We start from the raw sequence: 23,319 nt of genomic DNA on the forward strand, positions 1-23,319 counted from the left end.
ATTATTATTAAAATAATAATTATTATAATTTATAGTATTAAAATGGTTACCATGGTAAATGTCAGTGTAAGGGTAAGCCAGAAAATAAATGACATGCAATTTTTGCCACTTGAATTAAACTATATGACTGGAAAAGTTTTACATTTGCACTGGATTTTATAACAACAATAATATATTTTTATTTTATTTTATATTCCTTCTGATTTTTTTTTTTTTTTATTAACCAGAAATATACAATAATAAACAGAAATTTACATATCAACGCACAGAAAAACACATGCCAGAGCGTACAAACAATTGATTCATTCATCAAAAAACTGAATATTCTTTAAAAATATGACAAGTCTTCCTTGCTTTTTTATTTATAATGTTCTCCAAACTGGTGCAGTAGTCTTTTGTCTCCTGAAGAAAATGAATAAAATTTGGCTTGGATCCTAACCATTTCTTCTTGTGTATATGAAATTTCCCCAAAATAATAAACAGTTGTACAATAAAATGAAAATTATTATTATTATTTTCATTGGAATACTATATACATATATCAAAATTATTTAATTTAAATATAACATTTGTTTTCCTTCTAATGAAATTTTCCACATCCACCCAAAAAATCTTTGTGTATATACAATTACGAAACACATGGACAATAGATTATTTTTCCACTGAGCAATAATCAATCTCTAACTTAAACCTCCCTAACACACTTTTAGCTGGATATACCATGTAAAATTTTAAATGTAACCTCTTTTACTTTATTATTTAAACAGTATGCTTCACAAATACACCAAAGTTTTTTCCAGTTTATATTCCTAAATACATTGGTCCACGGTAAGCTTTTATGAGTAGATGCTTCACCAGTTATAATATCCCTAATATGTTTTTTGTTTCAGAATTATTTTTATTTATTTATTTATTTTGTATTGACATATAAAGGCAAAAATTACAATTCAAAGAATTTAACAACAATAATAGAATTATTAACAAACACAAAAACAGTGAACAAACAAACAAAAAATAAATAAACAATGAAAGGAAAAAAAAAAAAAAAACTATCAGCCAGAGGTAATATAACTTAAACTAATATTGAAAAAGAAGAGAAAGGTCCCTTTTTCCCCTTGTACATCATAAAAAGGCATAAATATTATACTTTGTGCACAACGAATAGGACTTTAGGGCCCTGACATTGCTGGAAGAGGAGATAGTGCCCAAATAACATTTCAAGTCTTGACAAAAAAAATAAATAAAAAAAAAAGGTTTAACAAACAAAAATTTACACTAATGTATAAAAAACTTGGCTAGAAAAATAAATAGGTTTGTTTCAAAATTATTCCTTCTGAAATACGTCGAATGCGTTACGATTGCATGACGTAATCAGTTGACGCCTTTACGTAAAACCCTGCGTCTGTGCGTCAGTGTGCCGCCTTCTGGAAATCATACAGAATCGGTAAGTGCTGTTCCGAATCATGTATTTCAAAAAATATATATATAATACATTTTCAATTGTATGTTAGTTAAATTATCCCTAGCTTGTTGCTTTCCGCAACAGCTTGTCTGTCGCTTGCCGATTAACTACGCCACAGTCTTTGTTGGCGATCAAAGCTGCCGTTACCACGGTGCTTGGAAGCCAAAGCAATACGCTAGCACTAGCATGATTTGACACAAAGCCCCACATATCCGTTTTAAAATAAACAGTCATTATTTACAAGAACTAATTGTCTTTTAAAATCAGCAATTGTTGATGAGACAATGACATAGGAACTGGAGAAGGTAAGCAAAGTTGGCGTACTTTTCTTTATGCGGTTGAAGTCAGGCGCTGGCCGACTACTAAGTTAGCACCTTTATTGTTGTGAACGAACAGAACGCATATAAGAACCCCCGAAGATTATTGATTAACTGGTGACACACCTTTCACACATCAGTACCGTTTGCTCTGTTAAATTGCATGCACTTAGTATGCACTTCAGTGGTCAATTTAGAACTGTTTCATCAAACAGTGTCTTGCATCCATAGACACTATGATACTAATGTCAATTTAGTAACATTAAAAGCACAAATGCCACTTTGTTGTTGTGGGACCTGTTAGATGTGATAAACATGTAATTACCAGTATAATAAATAATATAGTTCGAAAAGAAGCTTGTTTAATTTATCTTAATAATTATTTCACATAGTTCAGGAATTACATTTTTAAGTAATTGCATCCAATAATGTGCTTTATGTCTGACAGAAAATGGCCAGTCAGTCAATGGAGGTTGTTGCGAAGGCTCTGGAGCAGCAGGTGCTGCAGTCGGCACGGATGGTGGAAGAGCAGCTGGATGCAGAACTAGAGAAGCTGCAGAGCATGGATGAAGATGAGCTGGAGCGGCTCAAGGAGAGAAGGCTCGAGGCCCTTAAGAAAGCTCAGAAACAGAAGCAGGTGGGTGTTATAAACGTATTTAAAGAACCTAGTTTCAAATTTGGAGCTTTAAATATATTGTTAAAATGTTTATTCCAAATCAGATTATCTATGTTAGGTGTTTATTAGTGCATTGAAGATTGCAGATCAGATGAAGCATTCATGTGATTAAACTGTGGTATGTGTGTGTCCTCAGGAGTGGATATCTAAAGGACATGGTGAATACAGAGAGATCCCAAGTGAGAGAGATTTTTTTGCTGAGGTGAAGGAAAGCAAAAGTGTCGTCTGCCATTTCTACAGAGACTCTACCTTCAGGTATTTGAGGATATAGGCCTATTTGTTTTCTTTTGTTTTCCTTGTATTATAAATCAATTCTGCATACAGCCATATTCAGTGTTTGTTTTTTGTTTTTCAAAGATGTAAAATTTTGGACAAGCACCTAGCTGTTTTGGCTAAAAAACATCTGGAAACAAAGTTCATCAAGCTGAATGTTGAGAAGGCTCCATTCCTAACAGAGAGGCTGAAGATTAAAGTCATTCCAACACTGGCTCTGGTGAAGGATGGGAAGACTAAGGATTATGTTGTGGGCTTCACCGATCTGGGAAACACAGATGAGTTTCCTACCGAAATGCTGGAGTGGAGACTGGGCTGCTCAAATATCATCAACTACAGGTGGGTGCAAGCTGTGTGTGTGTGTATATATATATATATATATATATATATAAGTGGCTGTCAATAGATTAAAAATTTTAATCACACTCTTATGTGCGATTAATTGTGATTAACCGCATTCTTATTGTGAAATTAAGCATACACATACATCATTTATCTTATTTATTTTGTCATCATTTGAGACTGAAGGATGATTCTCACAAATAATTTCTGCAGCTTTTTTCAAAATAAAGTTGGGTTTCTTTCCAAAAAAGGACACTTAGAGACTCCAAAAGCTTAATAACCAAATATAAGATATAAGGAGTCCATATAATTCATAGATTTATGCACACCAAAGCACCCATGAAAAATTACAGAACAAAACCTTTCAGAATTCAGTGTACAGTATGTGTAGAGTGCAACAGCAAAGAGCTTGTTTACCTAGTTTAGGTAATTTACGTATCATCAGGCTAGCGGTGGGATGTTTCGACCGTCCATTGAGTCTGTATTTCACAGTTCACACAGCGCAATGCATGAGGGCTCGCGCCATTCAGAAACGATAATATGACCGAGTTTGTCTTATAAAGCTAAACAGACAATCCTGTAATGGCAAAGTTTAATTTTCAGTATCATTACTCCAGTCTTCAGAGTCACATGATCCTTCAGAAATCATTCTAATATGATGATTTTCTACTCAAACATTTATTATCAGTTTTGAAACAGTGATAATTTTTTTAAGATTCTTTGTTAAATGCCGTTCTTATGATCTTTGTATTTATTTAAATAGATTTTTTTTACGGTCACTTTTGATCAATTTAATGCATTCTTTGCTGAATTAAAGTATTAATTTCTTTAATAAAAAAAAAAATCTGACCTCAAATCTCTAAATTAGAGGTTCTCAACCAAGGGGCCTCAAAAAACTGCCAAAGGGGCCTCAAGATGACTTAAAATTAGGCCCCATCCACACAGAGACGTACGGAAGAGGATTAGGGCCAAGCAATAATAAAAAAATAAAACAATCTCGAGATTAAAGTTGTTAAATTTCGAGAAAAAAACTCTTTAAACTTCAAGAAAAAAGTTCAAATAAAATGTTGAGAATAAACTCGTTAAATTTGTTCTCGTAATTTAACAACTTTTATTCTCGTAATTTAATGACTTTATTCTCAACATTTTATCTCTACTTTTTTTCTAAAATTTAACGACTTTTTTCTCATAATTTAATGAGTTTGTTCTCATAATGTAACGACTTTTAAAGCTGCAGTTACGGACTGCAGCTTTAAAATCAGACAAAATAAGCCAAAACAACTTAAAAATCAAGATATTATTCTTTGGATATTTTTATAGCAAATGTACGTCTTTCTAGTTAGGCCAAGCTCTAAAATATTTTATTGGGTTGACAGCCGCGTTTCCACCGCAGGAACTTTCTCCAGGAACTAGGAACCTTGGCATGGTACTCTGTGTGTTTCGACCGCAGGAACTAGGGTATAAATGAAGTTCCGGGAAAAAATTCCCCCTCAGAAATTACCTGCTCGCTAGGTAGTATATTTTCAAAGTTCTGGAACTTTTGAGAAGCGTCTTGCTGCAGCCTGCGGTGCACGTCCAACCCGGCCCACAGCCAAGTGTGACGACGGAAGCCAGGCCCATGCCGTCCTTCAGACGATTTTATTGGTCATGTCAATCACAGTATTATAGCTTATTGCCTACACCAGTGGGTCCCAAACATGTCCTAGAGAACCCCCAGCCTTGCACATTTTGTATGTCTCCCTATTTCTGATACACCCATTTCAGGTCTTGCTGTCCCCACTAATGAGCACATGAGTTGAATCAGGTGTGATAGAATGTGCAGGGCTGGGGGTCAGGTTTGGGAACCACTGTCCTACACCAAACCCTGATCCCTTAACCACTGTCACTGTAACCTTAAAATAAATGTATACATGTATGTGTGTGTATTTATATATACATAATTATTATACACAGAACACACACATATATTACGTGTAAACAGATTTTTTTTTTTTGCCAACGATTAATCGCGATTAATCATTGTGCAGCCCTATGGAGATTTGCTGCTTTAAATGGTATATTTATATACACACTATCATTTTGACTTTTTATTAAAAGGTATATATTTGTATTCTTTCTCCTAGTGGGAATATTTTGGAGCCACCGACAATTGGGCAGAAGTCAGGAACGAAGTTCACCAAGGTGGAGAAAAAGACCATCAGAGGCAAAGGTTATGACTCGGACTCTGGATCTGATGAGGATTAGAGGACTAAATCATCAAGCTCCATCTTTCTCAGGGCTTCCAACATAACAGTTCTAAGTCTTGTAACACCTCTTTGTGATCACTTGTTTTTCTTGCACTTTCTATTTAATTTCTTGTGTCTCTCACCTTTGTCCTGAATACCACCTGAGAGGGTATTCATACTTTAATTTACATCACTTAACCTATGTTTTAGAAGTGAAACATTTCTATGGAGCATCATTCTGGTGAAGGCTCTCTCTTAAGATTAAGTTTCTGCAAGACGGAACAACTGGAAGCTTATGTTTAAACAACAGTGCAAACACAAATCAATATTTTTGCCTCTGATGGACTGATGCTCAGTTTAGTGAGCATCAAACAAGTGCCAAGGAAGCAAGCTTGTGTATTCCACTAAGAATTGTCACCTCTTTCACCCATTGATGTGAAGGAAGTGCAGGCTTTTTTTTTTTTTTTTGTAACAGTATGTGACTCATTAAAAAAAAAAAAATAATATGCGCGTTCTGGTCATGTCAATGGAAAAAATTGGAAACATAACAGTGATTTAAAAAGCACATCACCAGAGAGACAGATGTTTAAAATGCATGCTTTTGTAATAACTAAGGGAAGACCTAGTTAGTCAAACCTTTATTAAACAAACAGCAAATACACAACACATGATAGGCAAAAAAAACTATGACTCAACGGCCTTCTGCTCAAGCGGTTTCAGAAGACGCTTCACTACCAGCTCCCCTTTGCTGTTTAGATATGTGTTGGCCATGTCCTCCTCAGCAGGAAGTCCATACGGAAGCTTGAGCGGCTCAATCCTGCAGATAAAAATATTTGAATAGGTCTGTTTATTGTAATGGTCAGCAATCATCAGCTGATTTTAAAATGTTGTGAAATGCAAAAGTCCAACATACCTAACCAGATGCTTAATGGTTTTCAATAGGTTGTTAACTGAAGGGGTGTTCTTGTGGACACGGGGTTCATGCGCCTGGTGATAAAGAACAAGATGTTAACTATAACATTTTAGTTGAGTGTGATACTATTTCACAAATACAATTTTTAAAAATTCGAGATCACATCCTACCTTCAGGAGCCCCAAGCTCTTTATAACCTTCCTTTCCCAATATGGTCGTCTCATTGTGCTTTTAACTCTTGTCACTATGTGTAATTTATGTGGATGTTCTGGATCACCACCGTACTTGTCATGTTCTTTTGCTCGTTCCTCAAATACCTGAAGGACGAGAAGATGGTGTGATGTTATTACATTCAATAAACTGAATCAGATAAACGATGCATGCACATCTGAACTGTTACATACCTGTGGAGGGATGCGACTCTTGGTGAATTTAGTGCGACATGATGTGGCTTGTGCCAGATTCTGCAATTAACATTTTTTTATAAAAAATTATATTAAACACATTTTTGACATAGTCATTAAATCACGATTTATCCAACGAGGCTGAAATAATTTTACCTTTGTGACAGTGGAGGCAGATGTAAGTAGAGCTCGATACAATCCTGCCATTTTCTACGACTGACTGGTGTTGAGACTGGTACACAGAAAGGTTATTAGCTAGCAAGCTAGCTAGAATTATTTGTTCATGCCCAGTATAGCACTCAGTAAGTGGACAATATAATGACCGCGATCGCAATAATGAATTTAATGTTATTTACTCAAACACCCTCGATATATTAATGGATAAACCTACCATAACAACTAACTGCTATATTTCATGCATGTATGTCCAACTGAATTGACCGGAAACGGAAACAACTCTTTAGTATAAAAAATAAATAAATAGTAATTTCAAAATAAAAGTTCCCCGATGCCTAGTCCGTTCGCTTGTAGTGATTAGAGGTCTGATTCATTTCTTTATTCATTTTCGGTTCTTTAGAACAGTTAATTTTAAAGAGCCAGTTAAAAAGCATTCATCGATTCTCTGTTACATATTTCTTTCTCAAAGCTTTCAAATAAACCCATAAGCACAAATTGTGGTTTATTCATTTTTTTAAACGTTACATTTAAGGTGTACAGTTTGCTGAATGATTCAGCTCATAAAAAATATTCATTTAAACAAGTAATTATAGCCAAATTATAATTTCATTTGACAATAATAAATTTTAATATTTTCGCAGAACATGTTTTGCCTAAATTAACACAAAAAAAGAAAGAAAGGAAATAAAGAAAAAGACGTTACTCAGTTCAGCTCAGTGAGCTGTTTACTCAGAACAAATGGTTCAGATTGTTCAACCGATTCATTAAAAAGATCCGACTCAGAAGAACGATTTACGAATTGAAAAACGCTAGTCTCTTTCGCAGTGGGTAGAGGCGCTGTAACACCACACTCTTTATTCACGAACACCAGGAGTTTCTTTACCTTTCAAGTTCACTGCATTAGTGACCTCGTTTCGTTTAGAGACATGGGAAAGCGTGTTGCTGTAGTGTTGGCAGGCTGCGGTGTGTTTGATGGAAGTGAAATCCACGAGGCGTCTGCCGTTCTGGTTCATTTGAGCCGCCAGCAAGCTACTGTAAGTTTATGCGAACCTTCGACTATTAGCACTAATGTTCTCCTCTGCATAGACATTCAAAACAGAACATAATACAGTAGCAATGCAATAAATAGTTAACCCATCTAGAGCACGACTAGTCAAGTTGGTGCTATTTATATTAGATCACGACACTTAGGCTACTTAAACACGGAAAAGTGCACAACCATAAAAATGGTTGTGAATAGTCAAACTGTCTTTTTTCGTGCAATTGGTGGTGGTAGCATGATGTGACGGTATGACATTTTCATAACATGCTTTTATGACGGTGTACGGTATTATGATATTGAAATAAGTTGCAAAGTGACAGGTTATCATCCTATAACCGGTTTAGTAACTTTTTCTTATAACAAAAAGAACTCTGAACATTTAAATACAATAAAACAATACACAAAAATGTATAAAGTAAACAAATGTTTCAAACAGAGTAAAGTACAAAAGAATTATTATAAAGAACAATAACACTTTACAATAAAGTCTCATTAGTTAATGTTATTTAATGCACTAACTAACATTAAAAATGAGCAATAGCTACATTTGTTACATAAATTATTCTTTGTTATCGTTAGTTAAAAAATGCAATTGATCATTGTTCATGTTAGCTCAGGTACATTAAATAATACAGTTACAGCTTTTGATTTTAGTAATGTATCAGTAAATGCTGAACTTAACTAACTAATATTAATAAATGCTTTAGGAGCATTTTTGACAATGACATACAGTGAGTCTCAAACTCCATTGTTTTCTCCTCCTTATGTAAATCTCATTTGTTTAAAAGACCTCCAAAGAACAGGCGAATCTCAACACAACTGTTACGTAACAGTCAGGATCATTAATATGTACGCCCCCAATATTTGCATATGCCAGCCCATGTTCAAGGCATTACACAAGGGCAGCCAGTATTAACATCTGGAGCTGCACAGCTGAATCATCAGACTAGGTAAGCAAGCAAAGACAACAGCGAAAAATGGCAGATGGAGCAATAATAACTGACATGATCCATGATAACATGATATTTTTAGTGGTATTTGTGAATTGTCTTTCTAAATGTTTCGTTAGCATGTTGCTAATGTACTGTTAAATGTGGTTAAAGTTACCATCGTTTCTTACTGTATTCACGGAGACAAGAGTCATCGCTATTTTCATTTTTAAACACTTGCAGTCTGTATAATGCATAAACACAACTTCATTCTTTATAAATCTCTCCAAAAGTGTGTAATGTTAGCTTTAGCCACGGAGCACAGCCTCAAACTCATTCAGAATCAAATGTAAACATCCAAATAAATACTATACTCACACGATCCGACGCATGTATGCAGTATGCATGATGAACACTTTGTAAAGATCCATTTGAGGGTAATATTAGCTGTGTGAACTTTGTAAATGCACTGTATTATAGTCGAGAGCTTGGGGGCGGGGAGCACGAGATTTAAAGGGGGCGCAGCCTGAATCAGTGCATAGTTAATGATGCCCCAAATGATGCAGTTAAAAAAATTTATTAAAAAAAATCTATGGGGTATTTTGAGCTGAAACTTCACAGACACATTCAGGGGACACCTTAGACTTATATTACATCTTGCGAAAGAATGTTCTAGGGCAACTTTTAAGTTTGAAAATGTCATTAATTACTCACCCTCATGTCGTTCTACATAAGACCTTTGTTCATCTTCAGAACACAAATTAAGATATTGTTGATGAAATCCAATGGCTCAGTGAGGCCTCCATAGACAGCAATGCCATTCAAACTCTCAAGGTCCATAAAGGTACTAAAAACATATTTGAAAAAGTTCATGTGAGTTCAATGGTTTTATCTTAATATTATAAAGCGACAAGAATACTTTTTGTGCACCAAAAAAAAAAAAAAATAATGACTTTTCAAAGATATCTATATGGGCTGATTTCAAAACCCTGCTTCAGAGCTTGACGAATCGAATCAGTGAATTGGAGCGCCAAAGTCACGTGATTTCAGCAGTTTAGCCGTTTGATAGGAGATCCTATCACTAATTCGAAACAAAAGATTCATAAAGTTCAGAAGCTTCATGAAGCAGTGTTTTGAAATTGGCCCATCACTAGATACTGTACTCACATGTATACTGTATACTGTACTCGCATTACCTGATTTAAATATGTTTTTAGTACCTTTATGGATCTTGAGAGTTTGAGAGCCTCACTGAGCCATCTGATTTCATCAACAATATTTTAATTTGTGTTCCGAAAATGAACGAAGGTCTTACGGGTGTAGAACGACATGAGGGTGAGTAATAAATGACATTATTTTAATTTTTGGGTGAACTAACCCTTTAAGTATTTGGTGCGGTAAAGATCATCACTGCAAATACAAAAATTTGAAGGGCTGTTTGAAACATTTAAATACTGTTTTGAAACAAAAAAGTTGAACCATAGCCATTTTATGGCAAGCCTCAAAGGTTAACAACAAAAAGGCCTTTTTTTTTAATGCATTGTTCTTTCACGTTGACTTTGGTAACAGGATTGACCTTCCCACAGGTCAAGATATTTGCACCCAACATTGATCAGATGCATGTTGTCGATCACTTGAAAGGCTCTCCAACAGAGGAAAAGAGAAATGTGCTTGTGGAGAGTGCCAGACTTGCCCGGGGTGATATCCAAGACCTTTCCCAGCTCAGTGTAAAGGATCTGGATGCCATCATCTTCCCAGGTTAGCACACTGCCCTTATTGAGGCTACTTCTGGAAGAGTTTCCACACACTCCTCAGCTCAGCATTTAATTTACTGTTATTTTAAAACTATTTTGCAGGTGGCTTTGGAGCAGCCAAGAACCTGTGTAGCTGGGCTGTCCAGGGCAAAGACTGCTCGGTCGATGAGCAGGTTAAAGCCGTGCTGCAGGCCTTCCATGCTGAGAAGAAGCCCATTGGCTTATGCTGCATCTCACCTGTGCTGGCAGCGAAGGTTTTCCCTGGCTGTGAAGTTACTGTTGGTCATGACAAAGATGATAGGTAAAAAATATTTCTGAGTTGAAATGATGTGACTTGCAATATTTTTGAGAAATCTAAAACTTCAGTCTGCAAACATATAGAAACTTGTGCATACTGCAGCTAATACCCAGTTATTCAGTTTGCATATATACTACTGTTCTAATATTTGAGGTCAGAAAGATTTTTTTTTTAAGGAAATTAATACTTTTATTTAGCAAGGATGCATTATGCTGATTACATTTATCATGTTTTAAAAGATAAAATATTTCTAATTCAAATAAAGGCTGTTTTTTTAACCAGTGCTGTTTTACTATCATTGATATACTTTTTTAGTTTTAATATTTTTATTAATTTATTATATTATTATTTTCATTTAATGTCTATATAGTTTTTATTCATTTTTATTTTAGTTATTTTAGTACATCAAGTTAAAAATACGTTTTTTACATTTGATTTTATTTATTTCAAATAATATTTTTTTTATGGTTTCAGATTTAGTTAAATGTAATAACCTTGTTTTGAACTTTTTATCTATCAAATTATTTTTGACAAAAAATGTATCATGGTATCAACTGTTTTCAACATTCATAATAATAAGAAATTATTACATACATAGATTATTGTTATAATATACAAGTTATTTTAGTATAAGAGACTGCTGTCAAAACATTTCAAAAATCTTACTGACTTTCGAATTGTAGTGTATCAATACTTTGTCCTCATTTAGCAAAATATGATGCAAATGTGATGGAACGGCAAAGAAACGGAACACGGAACCCACAGAAAAGGCACAGTTGTGTTTATACCGAGCCATGTATTTTTATATAAAATTACTGTTTGCCATATTGTTCACGAAAATGTTGATATTGGTATAAAAAGACAGGACTGAGGCATACTGTCTGAATCTTTGGATTTCAGGTATCCAGATGTTCCAGACACGGCAGAAGCTATTTCTCAGCTTGGCTGCAAGCACATCTGTAAACATGTGAATGAGGCTCATGTTGATGAGAAAAATAAGATCGTCACCACCAGTGCTTTCATGTGCAAAGCACCACTACATGAAATATTTGATGGAATTGGAGTGATGGTACAGGAGGTGCTGAAACTTGCCTAAATTCTTGCAAAACATTGTCTTTCTAATGTTTGTAATATAACGATTCCACATACAAGTGTCTGAATAAACATATACAAGTATATAATTGTCTCATTAATAAAGTTTAGACTTTGTTACAGATGAATAATGAGTCCAAGTCTTATTTTAATGATCAGAGAAATCTTTTATGATGGCATCTGAACATCTACTTAGCTGATGTTTTTCTAACTTTAATTTGTCTCCATTTTCTAAAATTACACAAAGTCATACTGCTGTTCACAAGTTTGGGATCAGTCATTTTTGGGGATAGAAATTCATAGTTTTATTCAGCAAAAAATCCACAAAAATATCAAGCAGCACTACCTTTGTCAACAGATAATAAGAAATGTTTCTTGAGCAGCAAATCAGCATATTACAATGATATCTGAATTTTAAAAAGTATAATAAAATCTTTCAAAAACATTTAAAAAACAATCTTACCACTACTAAACTTTGTGTGACTGTTACATAAACAAATATACAGTACAACAGGTCATTTCAGCAAAATACAGAACAGAAAACATGGTGGTGTAAAATCCAAAGATGAAAATGATGTGAAACCTTTCATTTCACCTTCAGAAAGTGCAAAAATGAACAAAGCTGTATTAGTTTCTCTCTTCACTTTCATTTTGACAAGCCCTCTGATGAAAGAGCACTGTTACTTAATGCTGTGTATTTAAAAAAAAAAAAATCTGACATTGCAGAAATAGGCTAGCCACAGTACACTCAAAATACATATATAAGATATAGAAAAGGTCCAAAATGAACACTTCCTAATGTCTAAATGAAAGTAAAAATTTATTTTTGTGAGTAAATAACTTGTAACTATTTAGTTAGAATACAAAATGCCATATTTCAATCACAATAGTACAGTGATTTTCATGCTTCTCAGAATTTACACATTTATCTTATTTGCCATCAAAAGTTTGCTACAACTACTTCAGAACTGGTGACAAATCCACCAAAGTGAGAATATGGAAAGTCATGACGGGTTTGAATAAGACAGGTCTTTCACCAAGATACTTATAAGCCTGAACAATGCAAGTGACATTACACAATAATTCAAGCCAAAGCTGAGAAGCGGCGCTCATCTCTGTGCATCATGTGCTTATTAAAGTGCATGTATGACCAAAGCATTGAGCAGTCTTGGTTTGTGTCCAGACGGTCTACAGTGTAAATAATACCCTCCATGACATCAGCGGTCAGCACAGTCGAAGCATTAGCCTTGAACTTCTTCACCAGATCCTCATGACTCAGTGGTTTCCTCCAGTGACCGTAAAAAGTGTTGCAGCGTGCGGTGAACATTTCCCCCTGTGTTGTCTCCACAGCAATTTCGCAATACATCTTTTCAAAGCTTGAATGATTGTCTTGTGGGTTTTCCAACTCTACTTTCGGAAGCATCTCTTTTAGGGCACTCCTGTTCATCTGGCTTTTGCTGAAGGATTCAACCGTGACCTGACCATCAAGCAGTGCGGTACAGCAGTTGAACTGGAAGGAGTGTCTGGCCTGGTGTTCGCTAACCGGAAAAGGGCAGTCTACATATCTGGATGAGGGCACTCTCAATGTGATCTTCTTAATTTGACTGAGATTTGCATTTGGGTATTTATCCAGAAACTTCGCCCTTGCTTCTATTGCTGCATCCGCCACCCAGTGCATGCCGAGGTGTGCGGGAAATCGCTTCTGTGCAATGTTCTGGTCTTCTAACACCCATCTGTACTGAGAAGTAGGGGTGACCTCAGCCAGTGGGCGAGGGACGTAATCTGGATAGAAGGCCCCAAATCCTGATTCCAGATCCAGAATCTGTGTATTACCCTCAAGGCCGAGGAGAGCGAGCTGGGAGGCCTCCAGACCCCCGCGGGCAGCGTTGCCCATGTGAAGAGGTTTGGTTTGAGTAGCAGCGTTTGCCATGGGAGCTCCAGCAGATGAGCAGGCTATCGCTAGAGCTGCTATGCTCTGGGCTGCTGGGAGACCCAAAAGTTTAGCCGAAGCAGCCGCGCTGCCCATGACCCCAACAACTGCAGGTGGGTGAAACCTGAGAGGGACACATGAATCAGAATAAACATCTAATAAATAAAAAAAATCTTTATCAAACAGTAAAGGTGTGGACAGTCATATAGTTCTGCTCGCATTTTATGAATAAAGCCCATTAAAGTGTTATTGCATTAAATATACCTAATAGATCATTAGTTGATGTACATTCAAATAATTTGAAATTTCTATTTCAAATAAATGCTGTTCTTGTGAACTTTCTGAAAAATTCTGAAAAAATGAATCATAGTTTACACAAAAATATATTTATATATTTATATATTATACTATTTTCAACATTGATAAGAAGAAATGTTATCAACAAATCAGCATATTAGAATGAAGATTTCTGAGGGATTATGTGACACTGAAGACTGGAGAAATGGCTGCTGAAAATTCAGCTTTGAACGTAAGCGCATTTGCAGATCTCTCTCTCAGTCTCTCTCTCTCTCTCTCTCTCTCTCTCTCTCTCTCTCTCTATATATATATATATATATATAATATAGGGTGGGCACATTATCTATTTGTGTCTATAGATTTCAATTACAATACATATTTTTAAAGGCCATTTCCTCAAAATTAATTTTTTTTCTCCATATATCTCCACTTTAGAAGCATTTACATACACCAAAAATTACAGTTTTATTCCTATCTATATTCTGAAGGTTTTTACAGAGGGATTTGATCATATATAATTTGTCAGATTATATGCATTTTATTTCAAATAATTTTTTTTTCTGACTTTTCATAGTATTTTCTGTATTATAGAGTGATAAAAAGAGATACCCAAAATCCCCTCTGTAAAAACCTTTGACTCTAATATGTAAAATATTCATCCAATGATCAGATTTGCAAATTAGCACATTTTAAAGTAAATAATGCGTCATACAAAAAATGCTTGCAATTCTTATTGTAATCAATCCACTGGGGAAGTATGGTGATATCTATTAGTTTCTCTCTCTTCCCCACAAGCCCCCCTCCCCCCATTCACCCTATTCAACTGAAGTGTCTCGCCATAACTTAACTGTTAAGCATTACAGAATATTTAACGATTTATTAATGAAAGTTATTATACAGTGCTATTGAAATTCAGTATGTTTTCATTATTGGCAATTTTGTTGTTTTTCTGTCTTAGATTGCCACTTGCATGCTATGTTCAGCTCTGAATGCAATACTTAATTACTTTGATATTCCGCATATCATAAAGTTTCAGTTTCAGCCATTTACTCAAATTTAAAATGATTACTATTTCTATTTGAAAGACAAAATAACAGGGTTATAGCTGTACAAATGGGGTTCAGGATTCATTTGATTTATTTTGATCGTACATTTAATTTAATAAGTACATAATTGTACAAAATATGTTTACCTTCTGGGAATGTTGTGAGCCTCTTTAGAAAACCTCAGGAGTCTCCCCTGAACCTCTATGCCAACATTGAAAGCCAGCAACAGCTCCAGGCCAGAGGGTTTAGCAGGCATTGTTTCAGCCAGCGCTAGGAGAGCCGGCAACACAGCGCCAGAGGGGTGAGTGGCTGGATGCCAAGTGTCATCAAAGTCCATAGAGTGCACCTAATAGCACAGGAACATATCCCATTATCAAGCACGCATCTGAGAGAATACATACATGCTTTAGCAGGACCTCCTTGATTATGCAGAAATGACTGATTTCATCACAAGTACATGTACTGAATGTGAGTATTTAAATTGACCTACCGCAACACCATTAACAAAGGCAGCATACTGAGGTGGAACAGATAATCCTGGTCTTCCCCAGACCTTGCTGTTTTCCAGTGCTTGCTGCCTCTAATTTATAAATGATCAAAGAAATGTGCATAAGAGTCAGACACAAAAGGATGTCATCTGAACAATATCCCTCTATTCAAACATCATCCTTACTTGGCTGCTCTGAAGGACTGTGTTAAAGACTGGAGTACTGGTTCCAAGCAATCCCACTCCCAGCGTGTCCAGTATCATTCGCTTACTCCTCCTAATCACTTCATTTGTCAGATGAGATGTGCTCAGACAGGAGACTGCTGCCCCAAAACTCTCAGTAACACCCTGAGGAAAGAAAAGATAAATCATCAAAATGAACGCTGGATGAATTATCTAACATTATTTTATCTGCAAATCAGAACTGAATGAAATAAATTATTAGAACCTTAGTACCTTTCTGATCATAGTGTGAGGAATGAAACCTACTGTGAGTTCAGGCGTGGTAAATTTTGCCTTATATACCAATGTTTCAATAAGCAAATCTGGTTCACCAACCGCCAACTTTCCAAGGTTACTTAAACCACAATAATGTGAAGTGCATTGTTTCACAATTTGTGACTACCTTATGGGAAGAAATCAGTTCACACATTGTATGTTTTGATTTTATAATGTATTTCCACAAAATATTTAGTAATACTAAAAAAAAAAACAATATTAATATTTAGTATAGTAATATAGTATTAGTATTAGTAAAATTAAGTATTTTTTTAGTAATAAAATAATAATTAAATTATATAATACTCCAGAAATTGTCTGGCATACTAACAGCGATTAGATGTGTCCACACACTAGAAAAATATTATCTTTTTATAGGTTGAAATTTAAATCATTTCATAGAATTATCGTACTTTTGTGAAATTGAAAACAGAAGACAGTCATGAAATCACATGATATGACCCCATATTTCATGAACTTTTGTATCCACAGTAAGTGTGCATCTCCAGCATTTGTGAAATCTGGAATTTCTTTTTGCAATTGTGTTGTAGTCTCTGAGACTGTGTTCTGTCAGTCACTGGTTCCTCATAATGTCACATGACATGAGTGTGACCCTTCTAAAGTGAAATAAATATACCCTATCATAATGGTTAATGTAATTGACCCGATCATAATTTAATTTAAATGTATATATATATATATATATATTATATAAGCAATAAGGTATGAGAGGCTGTGCTGTATCATGAATAAGTCACGGCTGAAGGGTGCGAAACTGAGCTTTTATAAAACGGTTACCACACAATACAAATATTAAAGCCAAAAATATGTATCAATGCAACTTTCATGAATAAACTTCAATAAAAGCCTTCCTTCCACCGGAAAAAAAAAAAAGGATCAAATTAGTGGATGCAGACAATAAGTATATATTGATTTGCAAGGTAACAAACATAAAACAGTAAACAAGGCAAATACTTTCATGCTTTAAAATAAATGAATACAAATTAGACCTATTTGCTGATTTATTTTTTTGTGATAGAATAAAAATCTAAACCAAGTGATCAGTCAAATGTCATTAATGACTGAAGATTATATAAACCTTGATAAATCAATGTGTCTTTGCTTTATTTTTTTCAGCCACACAATGATTTTTGTTCACAACCTTAAGTTTTTGTCCTTGGTGTCTGCAAATACAAAATCATGACAGGTTAAAAACAGAATTACATAGCAAGCTGATCTGTTGCTTTTGCTTTATTTGGTCAGCTACTAGACATTTACTATGCTAGAAAAAGACACGGAAAGGATAAAAACAACAATATAAATGTGCATATGCATATTCATTCACAAAAATGGGTTAAATTCAGCCTGCAAACACAGATTTGTTTACTAGATTCACGACCAATGAAATGCTCCTTCATAGGCTGCGCAGTCCAATGCAAATGACTTGTGCTGAAGTCAGTCTGTGGAGGCAGGAAAAGTCACAAAGGCACTTCAAAAAAGAAGAGACTTCGGTGAACAAAAGATATGAGTCAGTGCAAGAATTATTTGCTTAAAAAAATTCATTCAACACACAGACTCACTCACAAACCACTAATATAGAGCAGTTAATAGTAATGCTGACTTTAACAGACACCACTTCATACACACAGATTTATTTTGACAGGTGGTCTAATAAATTTGTTAAGCAATATATATATATGTATATAGTGCTTAACAAATGTATTAGACCACCTGTCATAATAAAGACAAAACACAAATATTTTAGGAATCTGCCAAAAACTTGTTGAAAACATAAATAGTCTTTATTCACGCATAATAACCAAAAATATTACATTTTTTTTTTTTTTTAAATGTGGCCTTGATAACAGCATGCTTTTTTGCTGGCATTGTTTTTATGTACTTTTCCATGTGGTCTCTGTTCTTATTGACTTCCACTTTTGATGAAACTTAAAGCCACAACACAACGGAATAAAGCCAAAACACAACGGATTCGAACCACAACACAACAGAATAAAGCCAAAACACAATGGATACAAGCCACAACACAACGGAATAAAGCCACAACACAACGGAATAAAGCCACAACACAACAGAATAAAGCCACAACACAACGGATACAAGCCACAACACAACGGAATAAAGCCACAACACAATGGAATAAAGCCAAAACACAACGGAATAGAGCCACAACACAACAGAATAAAGCCACAACACAACGGATACAAGCCACAACACAACGGAATAGAGCCACAACACAACGGAATAAAGCCAAAACACAACCGAATCGAGCCACAACACAACGGAATAAAGCCAAAACACAATGGAATAAAGCCAAAACACAATGGATACAAGCCACAACACAACGGAATAAAGCCACAACACAACGGAATAAAGCCACAACACAACAGAATAAAGCCACAACACAACGGATACAAGCCACAACACAACGGAATAGAGCCACAACACAACGGAATAAAGCCACAACACAATGGAATAAAGCCAAAACACAACGGAATAGAGCCACAACACAACAGAATAAAGCCACAACACAACGGATACAAGCCACAACACAACGGAATAGAGCCACAACACAACGGAATAAAGCCAAAACACAATGGAATAAAGCCAAAACACAACCGAATAAAGCCAAAACACAACCGAATCGAGCCACAACACAACGGAATAGAGCCACAACACAATGGAATAAAGCCAAAACACAACGGAATCGAGCCACAACACAACGGAATAAAGCCAAAACACAATGGAATAAAGCCAAAACACAACGGAAACAAGCCACAACACAACGGAATAAAGCCACAACACAACGGAATAAAGCCAAAACACAATGGAATAAGGCCAAAACACAAAGGAAACAAGCCACAACACAACGGATACAAGCCACAACACAACGGAATCGAGCCACAACACAACAGAATAAAGCCACAACACAACGGAAACAAGCCACAACACAACGGAATAGAGCCACAACACAACGGAATAGAGCCACAACACAACGGAATAGAGCCACAACACAATGGAATAAAGCCAAAACACAACGGAATAGAGCCACAACACAACAGAATAAAGCCACAACACAACGGATACAAGCCACAACACAACGGAATAGAGCCACAACACAACGGAATAAAGCCACAACACAACAGAATAAAGCCACAACACAACGGATACAAGCCACAACACAACGGAATAGAGCCACAACACAACGGAATAAAGCCACAACACAATGGAATAAAGCCAAAACACAACGGAATAGAGCCACAACACAACAGAATAAAGCCACAACACAACGGATACAAGCCACAACACAACGGAATAGAGCCACAACACAACGGAATAAAGCCACAACACAACGGAATAAAGCCACAACACAACGGAATAAAGCCACAACACAACGGAATAAAGCCAAAACACAACGGAATCGAGCCACAACACAACGGATACAAGCCACAACACAACGGAATCGAGCCACAACACAACGGAATAAAGCCAAAACACAATGGAATAAAGCCAAAACACAACGGATACAAGCCACAACACAACGGAATAGAGCCACAACACAACGGAATAAAGCCAAAACACAACGGAATAGAGCCACAACACAACAGAATAAAGCCACAACACAACGGATACAAGCCACAACACAACGGAATAGAGCCACAACACAACGGAATAAAGCCACAACACAATGGAATAAAGCCAAAACACAACGGAATAAAGCCACAACACAACGGAAACAAGCCACAACACAACGGAATAAAGCCAAAACACAACGGAATAGAGCCACAACACAACGGAAACAAGCCACAACACAACGGAATAAAGCCACAACACAACGGAATAAAGCCACAACACAACGGAATAGAGCCACAACACAACGGAATAAAGCCACAACACAACGGAATAAAGCCAAAACACAACGGAAACAAGCCACAACACAACGGAATAAAGCCACAACACAACGGAAACAAGCCACAACACAACGGAATAAAGCCACAACACAACGGAATAAAGCCACAACACAACGGAATAAAGCCAAAACACAACGGAAACAAGCCACAACACAACGGAATAAAGCCACAACACAACGGAAACAAGCCACAACACAACGGAATAAAGCCACAACACAACGGAATAGAGCCACAACACAACGGAATAAAGCCAAAACACAACGGAATAAAGCCACAACACAACGGAAACAAGCCACAACACAACGGAATAGAGCCACAACACAACGGAATAGAGCCACAACACAATGGAATAAAGCCAAAACACAACGGAATAGAGCCACAACACAACAGAATAAAGCCACAACACAACGGATACAAGCCACAACACAACGGAATAGAGCCACAACACAACGGAATAAAGCCACAACACAATGGAATAAAGCCAAAACACAACCGAATCGAGCCACAACACAACGGAATCGAGCCACAACACAACGGAATAAAGCCAAAACACAATGGAATAAAGCCAAAACACAACGGAAACAAGCCACAACACAACGGAATAAAGCCAAAACACAATGGAATAAAGCCACAACACAACGGAATCGAGCCACAACACAACAGAATAAAGCCACAACACAACGGAAACAAGCCACAACACAACGGAATAGAGCCACAACACAACGGAATAGAGCCACAACACAACGGAATAAAGCCACAACACAATGGAATAAAGCCAAAACACAACCGAATCGAGCCACAACACAACGGAATCGAGCCACAACACAACGGAATAAAGCCAAAACACAATGGAATAAAGCCAAAACACAACGGAAACAAGCCACAACACAACGGAATAAAGCCAAAACACAATGGAATAAAGCCACAACACAACGGAATCGAGCCACAACACAACAGAATAAAGCCACAACACAACGGAAACAAGCCACAACACAACGGAATAGAGCCACAACACAACGGAATAGAGCCACAACACAACGGAATAAAGCCACAACACAACGGAATAAAGCCAAAACACAACGGAAACAAGCCACAACACAACGGAATAAAGCCACAACACAACGGAAACAAGCCACAACACAACGGAATAAAGCCACAACACAACGGAATAAAGCCACAACACAACGGAATAAAGCCAAAACACAATGGAATAAAGCCAAAACACAAAGGAAACAAGCCACAACACAACGGAATAAAGCCAAAACACAACGGAAACAAGCCACAACACAACGGAATAAAGCCACAACACAACGGAAACAAGCCACAACACAACGGAATAAAGCCAAAACACAATGGAATAAAGCCAAAACACAAAGGAAACAAGCCACAACACAACGGAATAAAGCCAAAACACAACGGAATAAAGCCACAACACAACGGAATCGAGCCACAACACAACAGAATAAAGCCACAACACAACGGAAACAAGCCACAACACAACGGAATAGAGCCACAACACAACGGAATAGAGCCACAACACAACGGAATAAAGCCACAACACAACGGAATAAAGCCAAAACACAACGGAAACAAGCCACAACACAACGGAATAAAGCCACAACACAACGGAAACAAGCCACAACACAACGGAATAAAGCCACAACACAACGTAATAAAGCCAAAACACAACGGAATAAAGCCAAAACACAACGGAAACAAGCCACAACACAACGGAATAAAGCCAAAACACAACGGAAACAAGCCACAACACAACGGAATAAAGCCACAACACAACAGAATAAAGCCAAACCACAACGGATTCGAACCACAACACAACAGAATAAAGCCACAACACAACGGATACAAGCCACAACACAACGGAATAGAGCCACAACACAACGGAATAAAGCCACAACACAACAGAATAAAGCCACAACACAACGGAAACAAGCCACAACACAACGGAATAAAGCCACAACACAACGGAATAAAGCCACAACACAATGGAATAAAGCCAAAACACAACGGAATAAAGCCACAACACAACGGAATAAAGCCACAACACAACGGAAACAAGCCACAACACAACGGAATAAAGCCACAACACAACGGAAACAAGCCACAACACAACGGAATAAAGCCACAACACAACGGAATAAAGCCACAACACAACGGAATAAAGCCAAAACACAACCGAATCGAGCCACAACACAACCGAATCGAGCCACAACACAACGGAATCGAGCCACAACACAACGGAATAAAGCCAAAACACAATGGAATAAAGCCAAAACACAACGGAAACAAGCCACAACACAACGGAATAAAGCCACAACACAATGGAATAAAGCCAAAACACAACGGAATCGAGCCACAACACAACAGAATAAAGCCACAACACAACGGATACAAGCCACAACACAACGGAATAGAGCCACAACACAACGGAATAAAGCCACAACACAATGGAATAAAGCCAAAACACAACGGAATAAAGCCACAACACAACGGAATAAAGCCAAAACACAACGGAAACAAGCCACAACACAACGGAATAAAGCCACAACACAACGGAAACAAGCCACAACACAACGGAATAAAGCCACAACACAACGGAATAAAGCCACAACACAACGGAATAGAGCCACAACACAACGGAATAAAGCCACAACACAACGGAATAAAGCCAAAACACAACGGAAACAAGCCACAACACAACGGAATAAAGCCACAACACAACGGAAACAAGCCACAACACAACGGAATAAAGCCACAACACAACGGAATAAAGCCACAACACAACGGAATAAAGCCAAAACACAACGGAAACAAGCCACAACACAACGGAATAAAGCCACAACACAACGGAAACAAGCCACAACACAACGGAATAAAGCCACAACACAACGGAATAGAGCCACAACACAACGGAATAGAGCCACAACACAACGGAATAAAGCCACAACACAACGGAATAAAGCCAAAACACAACGGAAACAAGCCACAACACAACGGAATAAAGCCAAAACACAATGGAATAAAGCCACAACACAACGGAAACAAGCCACAACACAACGGAATAAAGCCACAACACAACGGAATAAAGCCACAACACAACGGAATAAAGCCAAAACACAACGGAAACAAGCCACAACACAACGGAATAAAGCCACAACACAATGGAATAAAGCCAAAACACAACGGAATAAAGCCGCAACACAACGGAAT

General features: G+C 36.8%; 4 protein-coding genes across 5 annotated transcripts; 2 read left to right on the plus strand and 2 right to left on the minus strand.

Annotated features, from left to right (window-relative positions):
- Nucleotides 1–1,389: 1,389 nt before the first annotated feature.
- Nucleotides 1,390–5,762, plus strand: txndc9 (thioredoxin domain containing 9). 2 transcript variants are annotated; one of them, XM_067408780.1, is made up of 5 exons: nt 1,390–1,444; nt 2,228–2,416; nt 2,592–2,710; nt 2,813–3,067; nt 5,194–5,760. In XM_067408780.1, the coding sequence occupies exons 2-5, from the start codon at nt 2,231–2,233 to the stop codon at nt 5,312–5,314; spliced, it is 681 nt and encodes a 226-aa protein (XP_067264881.1). In that variant the 5' UTR covers nt 1,390–1,444; nt 2,228–2,230; the 3' UTR covers nt 5,315–5,760. The 2 variants fall into 2 exon arrangements, with proteins under 2 accessions (XP_067264881.1, XP_067264882.1); XM_067408781.1 differs by lacking the exon at nt 1,390–1,444 and adding an exon at nt 1,631–1,767 and having other exon boundaries at nt 5,194–5,762.
- A 200-nt stretch (nt 5,763–5,962) lies between these two features.
- On the minus strand, nt 5,963–7,183 carry mrpl30 (mitochondrial ribosomal protein L30). Its single transcript, XM_067408784.1, has 6 exons — nt 7,004–7,183; nt 6,769–6,844; nt 6,613–6,672; nt 6,379–6,525; nt 6,209–6,282; nt 5,963–6,112 (listed from the first exon to the last, which is right to left on the minus strand). The coding sequence occupies exons 2-6, from the start codon at nt 6,817–6,819 to the stop codon at nt 5,980–5,982; spliced, it is 465 nt and encodes a 154-aa protein (XP_067264885.1). The 5' UTR covers nt 6,820–6,844; nt 7,004–7,183; the 3' UTR covers nt 5,963–5,979.
- A 392-nt stretch (nt 7,184–7,575) lies between these two features.
- zgc:162944 (uncharacterized protein LOC569993 homolog) lies at nt 7,576–12,918 on the plus strand. The gene is made up of 4 exons (XM_067408782.1): nt 7,576–7,823; nt 10,347–10,518; nt 10,617–10,815; nt 11,713–12,918. The coding sequence occupies exons 1-4, from the start codon at nt 7,716–7,718 to the stop codon at nt 11,906–11,908; spliced, it is 675 nt and encodes a 224-aa protein (XP_067264883.1). The 5' UTR covers nt 7,576–7,715; the 3' UTR covers nt 11,909–12,918.
- acod1 (aconitate decarboxylase 1) lies at nt 12,146–16,242 on the minus strand. Its single transcript, XM_067408779.1, has 5 exons — nt 16,121–16,242; nt 15,851–16,012; nt 15,668–15,757; nt 15,324–15,523; nt 12,146–13,958 (listed from the first exon to the last, which is right to left on the minus strand). The coding sequence occupies exons 1-5, from the start codon at nt 16,130–16,132 to the stop codon at nt 12,989–12,991; spliced, it is 1,434 nt and encodes a 477-aa protein (XP_067264880.1). The 5' UTR covers nt 16,133–16,242; the 3' UTR covers nt 12,146–12,988.
- Between the last annotated feature and the right edge of the window lie 7,077 nt (nt 16,243–23,319).

This window comes from Chanodichthys erythropterus, chromosome 14, assembly GCF_024489055.1.
Source record: "Chanodichthys erythropterus isolate Z2021 chromosome 14, ASM2448905v1, whole genome shotgun sequence".
Taxonomy (NCBI): Eukaryota; Metazoa; Chordata; class Actinopteri; order Cypriniformes; family Xenocyprididae; genus Chanodichthys; species Chanodichthys erythropterus.